Source organism: Engraulis encrasicolus, chromosome 2 (assembly GCF_034702125.1).
Source record: "Engraulis encrasicolus isolate BLACKSEA-1 chromosome 2, IST_EnEncr_1.0, whole genome shotgun sequence".
NCBI lineage: Eukaryota > Metazoa > Chordata > Actinopteri > Clupeiformes > Engraulidae > Engraulis > Engraulis encrasicolus.
Genome location: NC_085858.1, coordinates 28848611 through 28861637, shown reverse-complemented (window position 1 = coordinate 28861637; position 13027 = coordinate 28848611). Strand labels below are relative to the sequence as shown.

General features: G+C 40.5%; 1 protein-coding gene across 1 annotated transcript; it reads left to right on the top strand.

Annotated features, from left to right (window-relative positions):
- Nucleotides 1-106: 106 nt before the first annotated feature.
- On the top strand, nt 107-10419 carry odad4 (outer dynein arm docking complex subunit 4). The gene is made up of 12 exons (XM_063185736.1): nt 107-294; nt 975-1106; nt 1275-1428; nt 3352-3410; nt 3984-4137; nt 5000-5218; nt 5844-5954; nt 6522-6600; nt 7377-7463; nt 8404-8600; nt 9705-9805; nt 10290-10419. The coding sequence occupies exons 1-12, from the start codon at nt 175-177 to the stop codon at nt 10323-10325; spliced, it is 1449 nt and encodes a 482-aa protein (XP_063041806.1). The 5' UTR covers nt 107-174; the 3' UTR covers nt 10326-10419.
- The last annotated feature ends 2608 nt before the right edge of the window (nt 10420-13027 follow it).

Sequence of the window (13027 nt, the reverse complement as noted above, 5' to 3'; positions counted from 1 at the left end):
CACACGCGCCCTCAAAATTAAGTTTAGAAGCAGGATGTCTCACATTCCAGCTCGGACAGTGGACCCTGGACCACAGCCTCTTCGTGTGTTTGGATACGTTGCTAGGTGACATTTTGCGAATCGGCTTTATGCAGTGAAGTTGCAGTGCTAATGTGCTGAAAACAAAACAATAAGATGTCTGATGAAAATGAGGGCCAACAAGGCCCTAAAAGCACCTTTTCGACTTACATGGCAGAGGGTGATCAACTTTACCACAAAGGAGAGTACTTGAAAGCAATCGAGAGTTACACCACGGTAAGGAAGTCTCTCACCACCTGGAAAAACAGAAACATGTTAATGTTGATATAGTTCGACTTTTCCAATTCCAGTTGGGAACTCGTTTTGTTTTGGATTTTAAATGTATGAAAATGCATAGATTTGAAATCCTTACTGTGAATTTGGTATATCAAAATAGGCTTGTTTTTGGTCAGGAAAAATATTAATTAGACTAAAGTGACAGCGCAGGCTTACTGCTTATAAGTTGACAAAACTGCCTTGGTACTGATGATGTAGGTCAGTCAGTGTAACTGGATGAGCTGCTTTGATTAGCAACCTTGCATCTTTAAAAAGTTTGAACCTCTGGGTTAACTAAATATATGTCCTGTCTAATGCAAAACTAAGTTGAAGGTTATCCTCAACATTAGAGCATAAGCAGATCAGTTGGTTGACAACAGTAGGGCTACTAATAAAAACATCCTCTAGTCCAGACTAGGCATATTATGGGTCAAGATAAAGTTCAGAGAGAGAGAGAGAGAGAGAGAGAGAGAGAGAGAGAGAGAGAGAGAGAGAGAGAGAGAGAGAGAGAGAGAGAGAGAGAGAATCCACATCATGCCTGTCCTCCCTAATAGCAAGTCTTTTAATAGACACATTTCAACTGCCATTGAGTTTGTTACTAGTATACTGCCAAAGGTTAATTACTGTTGCTGCTCTGGCAGGCATTGATTTTGCAGCCTGATGACAAGAACTGCCTCGTGGCTAGATCCAGATGTTACGTGAAGATTGGAGACCCAGAGAACGCATTGCGAGATGCAGAGAATTCCCTCAGGGAAGACAAAGAATTTTTCAAAGTGAGTTTTGCATTATCTTATGTCTCTTCTGTAAGAAACCTCTGGTCATCGTCCTGTTGTGCAAAATGTCATTTTTTCCCTCATCATTTGTGCCATTTTTACTGGATGTGGACTTAATGGCGTTAACAATGTGCATGTGTTGTGTTGCTATGTGTTCTGACCCCAAAGGGATTGTACCAGAAAGCAGAAGCTCTATATACGATGGGGGACTTTGAGTTCTCACTGGTCTTTTATCACAGAGGGCACAAGCTGAGACCTGAACTGCAGGGCTTCAGACTGGGCATTCAGAAGGCACAAGAGGCAATCAACAACTCAGTGGGGAGTGAGTATCAGAAGCAGAGTCCACTTCATAGACTAAAAACACTTACCTGTATATGAGTGATTCTACGATTCCCCTACGCTTTTGGCAAAAGCAAAATGTCAATTATCAGTATTTTTTTCAACTAAATGACCTAGATGTTTACATAGTGTATATATTTAAGTTTCCAAACAAACAAATTGCCAAGCTTAATCTTAAGTCATTTGATAAATACTCTAATGAAAGCAAACATTTGCTTAATTATTTTGTCAGCAGTGTTATGGACAAATACTATGTCATTTCAAACATATATAAAAATACTACAGAGTTGAAACAATATATGTTTGAAAGTGCTTATGTCCCTTAGCAGTAATGTTGTCATTAATCTGTGCAACTGATATAGAAAATGTGATTGTTGAGCTTCATAAGTAGGATTTTATGAGTCACTGTGATACAGACTGACACATTTTTCATCATAAATCCCTGTAACGTCTGATTTGAATATAGTCACCCTCCTTACACAAGACTTCCTTCTCCAGAGATAATCCCTAGTGTATGTTCATAGGATTTTTCCAAGACATAAGGGATCAATAGCGCAAAAACACTTTCAAAACAGTCAACGGTGTTACTCAACTGTGTTACGGTCAACAGTGCAGGGGAACAAGTCGGCACTTTTTTAGGAGAAAAAACAGAGCAGACAAACCCATCTCCCTAGAACACAAATTATTTTATTTGTTTGTCTGTCAATATGGATATAAATTGGCAAAAACATACTCCTCCTCAACTATCAGTGTTGCCAGATTGGGCTGGTTCCCGCCCAATTGGGCTGCTTAGGATGGCCGTGTGCAGGTAAAAATGGCATCTATCAGAAAAACCTTCCCACTGCCATATAAATCAATAGAATTGGGCGGGTTTCTAGGGCGGATTTTGATCATTTTTTTGGGCTGGAAATCATCAGCCTCATCTGGCAACCCTGACTGTCATACTTAATTGTAACACCATTGACGGTAACACCGTTGACATTTCAGCCATTTTTATGGTGTTGTGCTAACTGAGGACCTCAGAAGTTCCACCACAACACCTTAATCAATTCATGTATCTGTATGCTTTATCTGTGTTTTTCTACATGTGATTTCTAATTCAGATTCTTATGAATATGTTGATAACACAGTTGACAGGCAATTTTCCCGCTATGAGAACATGAAAAAGAATGGATTAAATTATGGAAGGATGGAGCTCAAAATTTACCAAAACGTCTTCCCGTATCCTGCCAAAGAGGTTATGACATCACGTGATGTTATTCGTAAGGCCTAAGACCAAACCATTACTGATTTATGGAGGAGGTTTCAGACCGTGACACGGTTAACACAGTTTTCGTGGACACACACAAAATGGCAAATTTCATGTATAATGGAAAGGACAGTGGTCTTTCTGACAGTTTTGTCATATTGTCATGATTACTGTGAATCGGCATTTGCAATCGTCTTGGACAAAACAAGTTTCTTTACATGCTAATATGAAGACTGAATCTGACATTTGGAAAACGGGAAGGCATGAAAACGCCCAAAACTAGTATTAAATATTCATTCTTGCTGAGGGAAATAATGCTATGTCTACACTTTCTGTATTATATGAAAGATAAATGTTTTCTAATGTCCAAAACATCATTGGATGCAGTTAATAGTTAGTGGAATTGCCAAATAAAATCCACGGACTTAAAAGTGTAGGCGAATTAGAGAATCACTCATATGCACAAGGAATTTGACTACGGCAGATAGTAGTTCTCTACTCGTGTCATATAACATTTAGTATTGTCTAAAAAAACCCCACAATAACATAAACAGTAGCCTATAGATTCAAATTAATGTAGACTTTTATTACACATGTATGGTATAAATCACTGTTCTTGTTCTTGGTGTTCTTCTTCATTATGTCTTCATTAATTAGGTCCATCCTCTGTTAAACTTGAGAACAAAGGTGACCTTTCTGCTTGGAAACCTGATGAGGTAACTAACTCAGTATGCATCCGTTCTCTCATATTTCATCATTACATTATCAACCAAAAAAACTTATTTGAAACACATGTTCCAGTATGTACACAAGTGTAAATTCACACTACTGATTCTGACCACCTACATGTACTGTACATAACAGAATCATCCATATGTTTTTTTTAATTGATTGATCATGAATTCCTTTTATTCCATTTTGAAAATCTATGTATAAAACCACTGTTGTCATAGACAAACTCTGTGGATACGTTCCAAATAGAAGGTAGCTTCCCTCGTTGCCTAGTTGACTCCCTTACTGACTAGAGAGCTGCCTACTAAGATATGAGAACGTTGGGGAGGCAGCTCCAAATTCGACATATCAAAATTAGAATGAACAGGAGCTGCCTTCCCAATGTTCTCATGCAGTATCTAACTAGGCAACTGTATATTCCGAGTCATCGAGGCAACAAGGCAAGATACCCTCCATTTAAAAAAATATCCACAATGTGCTCTGCATATGTTCTTGCTTTTTTTCGCCTTTGCTAATTGCGGCCCTGGGTATGTATCTATTTAAATGTGTGAATGCAGATGAAGAAGTCGCTAGCAAAGGGCCCGATCGCTCCTTACAAGGAGCGCAGACTGCAGACGCAGAAGACCCCCAAGACGGAGCGGACTGCCAAGCAGCTGCTGGGAGAGCTGTACAGTGACAGGGAGTACCTGGAGAAGCTGCTCAGAGATGACGGTAGGTCTTGCACTGAAAAGAAATAATAACGGTCTGCAACACTGATCTAGGCACTCAAAAGTTTAATCACATGAAACACATCGCATGGAATCACATAGACTTCATGTATTTATTTTCCTACCGTATGTCCTCAATGATTCTCTTTAATGCTTGTCTCCTCACTCAAACTTAGGTGCTGTTTCCACGTAGCAGGATATTTTTATATGTGGGTATTTTTTTTCTCCTGTTTAGGTGGAAAAACAACATGGGGATAAAAATAAAAACTCAATTGTAACAGGTGCATTTTAGCACTGGGACATTTTTAAAGCAGGATTTTTGATATGTGGGTTTTAAAAATCTGCTTACGTGGAAACGGAGGGTCAAAACCAATGTAACCAGGAGAGAAAAAATATCCATATTTAAAAGTATCCTGCTTCGTGGAAACGGCTTAGTGAAAGGCAGGACTAGTGGTGGTGCATTTTAGGGACCTCATTCACTTTTATTTTTCCTCAACGCTTCTTCTTTGTCGTCAGACCTGGTGAAACACATGATCTCACCCATTTACTTTAATACGGTATTTTGACAACGCTTCTCTTTTGTTATGCTTTGCTCCTCAGACCTGGTGAAAGGGAGGACCTCATCCATTTAGTTTTATGTTTCACCAGTGTTTCTCTTCTCTTCTCTTCTCTTCTCTGCATGTTCATCAGACCTGATGAGAGGCAAGACCTCATTCCTTTAGTTTCATATTTCGCCAATGCTTCTCTTCTCTTGTCTTCTCTTGTCTTTTCTTCTCTTCTCTTCTCTTCTCTTCTCTTCTCTTCTCTTCTCTTCTCTTCTCTTCTCTTCTCTTCTCTTCTCTTCTCTTCTCGTCCTGTCTCCTCAGACCTGGCGAAAGGCAGGACGAGTGGCGGTGAGCGTCTGCAGGACATCATCCTGACCTGCATCTCCTACTTGGACACGCGCACCGAGTTCTGGCAGCAGCAGAAGCCCATCTACGCTCACCAGCGTGACCGCAAGCTCATGCAGCAGCAGCGGAAGCAGGCGCGGCCCGTCTCTGACAACACCCCGCAGGTCATCACCAACATGGACCAGATCGAGAACGGTAGGCTTGGGGAGCGCACGTTGCAGTGATTCTCAACCTTTGTTGAACAAATGCCCCCTTGATCACCACCCCTGGGGACTGTAGAGCCCCTGTTGAGAATCACTGGACTAGTGTACTGGAAAATATGTAATGTCTGTCATTTCTGATTAATGAAGTAATATTCTTTTATTCATTATTTCATACTTTTATTTCAGTATTTTATTTTGTGTTAAAATGAGTACAATAAAATGCCAATGTGTCAGTGACCTACTTGTACCAAACTCTGGAGACAGAAAGGCAGTAGTGCACTTTACTTATGCTCTTATTTAAGATTTACTTATTAATTACTTTGAGGTTTTTAATATATACATATATATTTTTAAGGGGCTTTCCAACTTAATTTAGACAGGACAGTGAAGAGTGGGACAGGAATTGAGTGGGAGAGAGAGAGAGACGGAGGAGGATCGAGAAATGAGCCTGGGTTGGGAATTGAAGCCGGGTCGCCCGGGAAGAAGTTCAGTGCTCAGCCGATTAAGCCATGGCTGAGCTATTACTTGAACTTTTGAGTCAGTTATTTATCTCAAACTTGAAAATTCAGGATGTATCGCCAATCTCAAATATTTTTTCTCTTTTTTGTGTTCTGAAGGCAATCCTCAAGAAACCCTGAAGAAGGCCAGTGAAGCGCTGAAGGTAGTGCAGAAGTGGACGGAGGTTCCCAATAAGGCAGAAGTGCTGGGAAACCTCCACAGCCTCATAGGTAATCACATCTCAGAGTATGATTAATTATATTGCAGGCAACCTAATGGTTTAAAAGCAGTGGGTTGCAGGTTTGTATCCCACCCTTATCCCACACCTCCATCCATGGCTGAAGTGCTTGAGCTGGTCATCTAATGGCTCGAGGGACTGTAACCATATACCCTGTAAATAAGTGTATGAAGTCTTTGGATAAAAATGACAGCTAAGTGTAATGTTGTTAAACGTTATAATATACACCATGGACCTTGTATGACTTTTGAAGTAAGACAATGTCCCTTTTATAAGTTTGTTGTTATTACAATGTCATTGACCAAGTCGGTGTGTTTTGCTACAGACTCCTGTGTAAGACAAGTCGTGTAGTACTAAGATCAATTACTAAGTAATGGGTTTTCAACAAATAGTAAGGCTGATGGAATGGTGCACACTATGAGTTTACATTATATCATAATTATATCCAGTATATGCTATATTTCTTAATTCCTATTAACATTATAATTATGATGATCTATAAATGCCATTCACATCTACTTTAGATATTAAATGTTCCACGTTTCTTCTTCCTGCTAAGGTAATGCCCTCATTGACCTTGGAGATATGGACAAGGCCCTGGTCCACCATTATAAAGACTTGGAGCTAGCAAAGCAGAGGTACAGATTGTACAGTTAATGAAATGAAAAGCTTTGTTGCATGACAACGTATATCCAGTTTTGAACATTGTGGGTAATTGACATGTTTGTACTGGGCATTGCATTGCAATGCAAAATGCATTTTATATAGGTAGGCTTGAAAATTATATGTTCTCAAAATATTTGAATGGTAAGAATTCACATTTAGATGATAGGCCGTCTGAACAGTCATTTTTAATTTAAAAATGCATAAGAAAATAAAAATGCTGCTCACATCATTTTGCAACGAAATTCTTCAAAATACTCTTTGAACTATTACTACAATGTAAATAGCTTCATAACTATTGCATTCTTGCAATAATTCACAAATCATATTGGAGTGAGTGGTACACAGAACATTAGGATGTTATAGTTTAACTATTGTGTTTTCCAGATCATCTTCAGTAATCAAGATTCATCATGTCATCTGTTAAATTACATGCCATCTGTTTTATTACATTATAAATATGCTGTTACCAGCATTGCCATATGACCAAGCCCTAATGTATTTCTACAGGTTCTGTGTAATGTTGTAGAAGTGTAGTAGCTATGATGGTTAACTCTTTTCAGGGATTTAATTATAGCGTTCCACTGGCCAAACAGGAGACTACTGTTACCCAAACCTGCCAAAATTAGGGTTACCATAGGAAATCTCTGGAAAGATTTCCATTTCTTTGTAACCCTAATTATCATCAGTGGTGTCTTTGCAGATATTGCTCTAATCAGTTGTCACATGAAATTATTTATTTTCTTATCAGTAATCAGCTAGATCCCAAATCAAGAGCGCTGGACAACATCGGCCGTGTCTACGCTCGTATTGGCAATTTCCAGAAGGCGATAGAGGCGTAAGTGAAGCTTTATTTTGACTCTCACGTTTCTTTATTTTATTTTATTTTGTTTTATTTTATTTTTTGAGGGGGGGGGTCAACTTTATTTGGACAGGACAGTGAAGAGTGGGACAGGAAATGAGTGGGAGAGAGAGACAGGGAAGGATTGAGAAATGAGACGGGGAAGAATTGAGAAATGAGCTCGGTTCGGGAATCGAACCCGGGTCCTCTGTGTAACAGTGAAGTGCCCTACCGTATGAGCCACAGCAGGGTCACTCACAGTTCTTCATTTTTTGCAGTACTTTATGCTTGCTTAAAAGGTACTGCGTTGATGCTGACTATGTGTTGATGTGAAATAAGATAAAGGAACATATTGCCGTCTTTCTCTGTATTCATGACACATATTCTCCTGTATTCATATTCATGGTTGGCTGACAAAAAAACTACATTGATACAGTATTCAAAGTCAGCATGTACGTACATGGATTATGGATTGTATTTTGAGAAAGTTTTGATCCACAAAAATGACAATGTGACTCAAAGAAGGACTGTGTGTGTGTGTGTGTGTGTGTGTGTGTGTGTGTGTGTGTGTGTGTGTGTGTGTGTGTGTGTGTGTGTGTGTGTGTGTGTGTGTGTGTGTGTGTGTGTGTCCACTTTTGTCTGTCTATTGTGTGTCTGTTTAATCAGAATGGGCACCAAGGACAAACACACACAAACTCTCTCACACACACACTCTCTCTCTCTCTCTCTCTCTCTCTCTCTCTCTCTCTCTCTCTCTCTCTCTCTCTCTCTCTCTCTCTCTCTCACACACACACTCACACACACACACACACACACACACACACACACACACACACACACACACACACACACACACACACACACACACACACACACACACACACACACACAAGTTGGCCAGGTTGCCATCTCTGATTGCTGTTGTGTTTGTGATCAGCTGGGAGGAGAAGGTCCCGCTAGTCCAGGACGGCCTGGAGAGCGCCTGGCTGTTCCACGAGATCGGCCGCTGCTACCTGGAGCTGAAGCAGCACGAGAAGGCGCAGGAGTACGGCACCCAGTCCCTCAACGCCGCCACCAACATCTGTGACGACAAGTGGCAGCTCAACGCCAATGTGCTCATCGCACAGGCTGAATGTAAGGGCAAACCTTTTTTTTTTTTTTTTGAAGAGTTTGGCTTTTAAGATTAAGACAGGGTGGTTTGACAGTGTGTGTGTGTGTGTGTGTGTGAGAGAGAGAGAGAGAGAGAGAGAGAGAGAGAGAGAGAGAGGTGGGGGAGGAATGGGAAACGTCCTCAGATCCGAATCGAATCGAACCCAGATCCTTGAAGGAGCAGCACAGTGCCTTAGCCGTTTGAGCTATGGCCAAGGCCAGAATACGCCATTTTAAAACATATTGCCAAGCAGAGGCACCTGTTTCCATGCTAACCCAGCAGGTGACTTTATTGAGTATCTGCTCTGACTGGCCTTAGTGATCATTATATTCAGTTGATTCAGAGCTGGTCACGTTGCCTCACATTTGTGAAAGGGTTTTTACTTATTGACTGTGGGGAGTGGGTGACACCTCTGTAACTCAGCCTGCGGCTTCGTGCCTGCGGCGAATCACACCCGTGAAGGTATCCCAGACCAACCTCACTCCCACTCATGTCATATGATAGCATATTATCATGTCACACTTCAGTCTGTGATATGAAGGTACTGTATGTAGACCAGGTGATTCTCAACCTTTTTTGAACAAAGGACCTCATCATGCAACCTGGCCGCGCCCTCCTAGTGACGCAACACCTTCAGCGTTGCTACTAGTCAGGTCAAGAGCAATGCAAGTGCTTTCTGAGCTCCCGAAACATCGGGAACTCCTCCCACTTTGTAGGGAAGCAAACAACCATTTGCAAACCAAGGGAGGCGGGTCAAACATGCCGTTTGGGAAATGTTTATTTAGTATTATTTAGTCTCGAAGAGATTTGAAAGTCGATGATAATCAGGCTACTCATCATGAGCCTCCTAACACCCCCCTTGGTATTAAAAAATAAAATGGGCTGATGCTCCCCAATGGCAACTGAGCCCCCCCCCCCCCCCCACCCCCTCTTAGCTGTAGCCTTCTCAACGCCCTCCTAGGGCTCCCTAACACTCCCAGGGGGACTGTGGAGCCCCCGTTGAGAAACACTAATGTAGACCCTTGCACTGATTCTGTGACAATAGATACCATAACCATAATATAACTGCTGTCTTTCCTTGATTGTAGTGGAACTGGGAAACTTTGACTATTGCATTGGTCATTTTGAGGATGCGCTTGATAAAGCAAAAATCCTGCAAGATGACCCAGCAAGGAAGGCAATTCAGAAGGTATTGTGAAATATGTACTTGTTACAAAATATGAGATCTATTTGTCAGAGATGCACCGAAAGGAAAATTTGTGGCAGAAACCGAAACCGAATAATAATTAATCACTTTGCTGAATACCGAAACCGAATATTTCAGTTCAGTTAAGTTATTAAAAGTTAGGTTTTTCATTATTTTAAAATATTGCTTAAATTTACGGCTCAAAATAAAGGTTTAGACATTTTTTTAAAAGAAATTAAGTGTTTATTTGAAATCTTCAAATGTTCGAGTAGAACCGAAATTATTGTCATTATTGCCCATTTTCAATACATTTTCTATTCAGCCTCCGATTCGGCCACTCAATTGACTTTCGGTGCACCTCTACTATTTGCATATTTTGGGGAAATACTGTAAATCTTTACAAGTGTGTGTGTGTGTGTGTGTGTGTGTGTGTGTGTGTGTGTGTGTGTGTGTGTGTGTGTGTGTGTGTGTGTGTGTGTTATTTTAGGCCCTTTGTGAAGCTAAAGAACGTGCAGCCAAATGATCTGATGTCAGGATGGCTGACGGAGCTTCTAAGGATAAGTTCACCTGAAGATAAATTCATCACTGGAACTGACTTAATAAACATACATAATGCACATATGCATTTAAACTGTGTGTTTCCTGCCCATTAATAAACATACATAATGCACATATGCATTTAAACTGTGTGTTTCCTGCCCATTAATAAACATACATAATGCACATATGCATTTAAACTGTGTTTCCTGCCCATTTTATCATTTAATATGAATATGAATGCAACCATCACATACTAGTTCATTTGTGTTGTCAGTGTAACATGCACACATTAAACAATGATACCGTAATATATAATTTTGATTCACATGAAACAATGTTTTCTGAGACTACAGATAGAGGAGAATACATCATCATAACAACAAAAGCACTGGATGGATGGCTGACCACCAGTTGGAAGATAGCCATAGCCCAGCAGAATGGCCCCCTTGTGGTAGTAAGGTGTAACTTCACTTTCCCAACAGGGCCCTGAAGCAAGTGTCTGCTTTGTTTGTTTATTATATAGCCTACTGTATCATATATGAAGTGATGCCGAGGAAATTACCTTGCTTCTTGCTGACAGCTACAGCAATTACCAGACAATTTATTCAACTCATAATACAAACAGCTTCAGTTAAACTGTAGCAAGTGAAATGTAATGAAGTTGACACCGAACCTTTGCTTTTACGCTGCATAATGTTGCAAAATAGAATCTAAAATACATATTGAAAAGTCTGATCACCTATGCGCACAAAACATGTTTTTAAAACTTTCCATTATAATGATTATTAACAGTGTGAATAAGCTCATGGACAGTAAATGATTATACACAGAGTCCCACCCAGAATTGTTTGATGGGCCACAAGATCTTTGTCCCATCTAAATGGGCACGACAGAGTAAACAGTGCAGTCATTTCACTAAGGACTGATTTATAATTCAGGCTAATTTATTTAATGGACCAATTTCTGGCCATTCTAAACTGAATGGATTATAAAGCTCATTTGCCAATCAGCATGAGGGGGAAAAGGAGTGATCAGTGATTTCTTATCTTGGTGTTTCCTGGGAAGTTTCAACATCTTGATCAGCTTAAATGTTTCAGTCAATACTCAAGTCGATGTCATTTTAAACAGTGTGCTTGTCCTAAAACAGAGGCATATAGCCGGGTGATTATCTATTGTGTCTGGAGTAGTGCTGTGCTTGACTGTTTCAGGAAGAGCTGGCAGGATACAGTGTAACCTTGTAGCTGTATAAGCAAACTAGAGTAGCCTCTCTCGTACAGCTATTCTACTTCTCCATAAGGAGCACCACAAACCATCAAGATGAATATTGTCTTATTTGGATATAAGAACTTTAACAATGCTTGACAGTCTTTATAGTCACGATTAAAAAATATTTGTTATTATTATTTGTGTCTTTTGTCACGTCTGTCCTCTCCCTCCCCCCTTTCTCCCCTGTGTTCATTCATTGAAAAGAATTGGGGAAAAAATGTTCACAAAAAATACTTGACTTTATTATTTGTTGTCATTGTAGTGTAGTGGCAGACATAATGCATTCAGCAGGGTTCTCAATCAAGAACATCTAATGAGTATCGAGCATCTGCGCCTCAACACCCACAACTGAAACTCAAGGCTTAACCAACTGTGTTAATGACTAATGACGTGGAGTATCACAACACTCAAAGCAGCTTTGATGCCCCAAGGCTGGAACTGAAGTGCACAGCAGCCTCAAGAGAGCATGAGCAACACCACCGTGTGGTACTAATGGCCTTCAAAAGGGGAAAATCTTCAGCTGCTGATGGTTCCGGCAAAGCAACCCATCACTGACAGGGCCGGATTAATGCACCAGGCTAGATACTGTAAGGCTGCCGCCTGGGGGGCCCCACCTGTCAGGGGGGCCCCCGATCTGCCAAAAGTCAGAAATTGCAGAATTTTGACAAGATGCAATATTGAAAAATGAATCTGTAATGTCGAGTACAGTTTGAAATCTTATTAATACTCCTCTCGTAGGTGGCAGATGTGTTATCCTTAACTCATTGAGTGCCAGCCATTTTGAAATTCAGACCGGGGGGTTGCCAGGCTTTTTTCGACGTTTTAGTGATTTTTCAAGAGCCATAAAAAATTCAGTTCTTTGTCCATGTGAACAACAAACATACCAGATCAACGTGTTAGCCCCCACCCCCCATAAAAAAAACGCAATTGACTTGATATCAACTTTTTGGCACTGTGCCATACATTCTGAAAAGTCTATGGCACTCAAAGAGCTACTAGGTTGTAATTATGATAATGTCTACGCAATTTCGTTGTGAAATTTACCTTCCAGGAGGGTCCACAGTAACCTGTAGCCTATAGGGACCCCAGGCCATCTTAATCCGGCCCTGATCTTTGATATCACATTAGACATTAGATACCAAGATAGGTATTGTGCATCTACACACAGTACCAGCTTTCCGAGCTGTATTGGTGTTGGTTCACAGAAAATAAAATACGTTGAACTACTTGAAACTACTTTGAACTAATATTATTTGCTGCAGAAATACTGTAAGCTGTTTAGGTCTTGCTAAGAACACTTAGACAGATGTGTGCGTGCAAAAACACGCCTACACACACAAACAAACACACACACACTTCTTTATTTGGGTTGACAGATAGAGATTTATCACACAAAGACACAGACACACAAACACACAC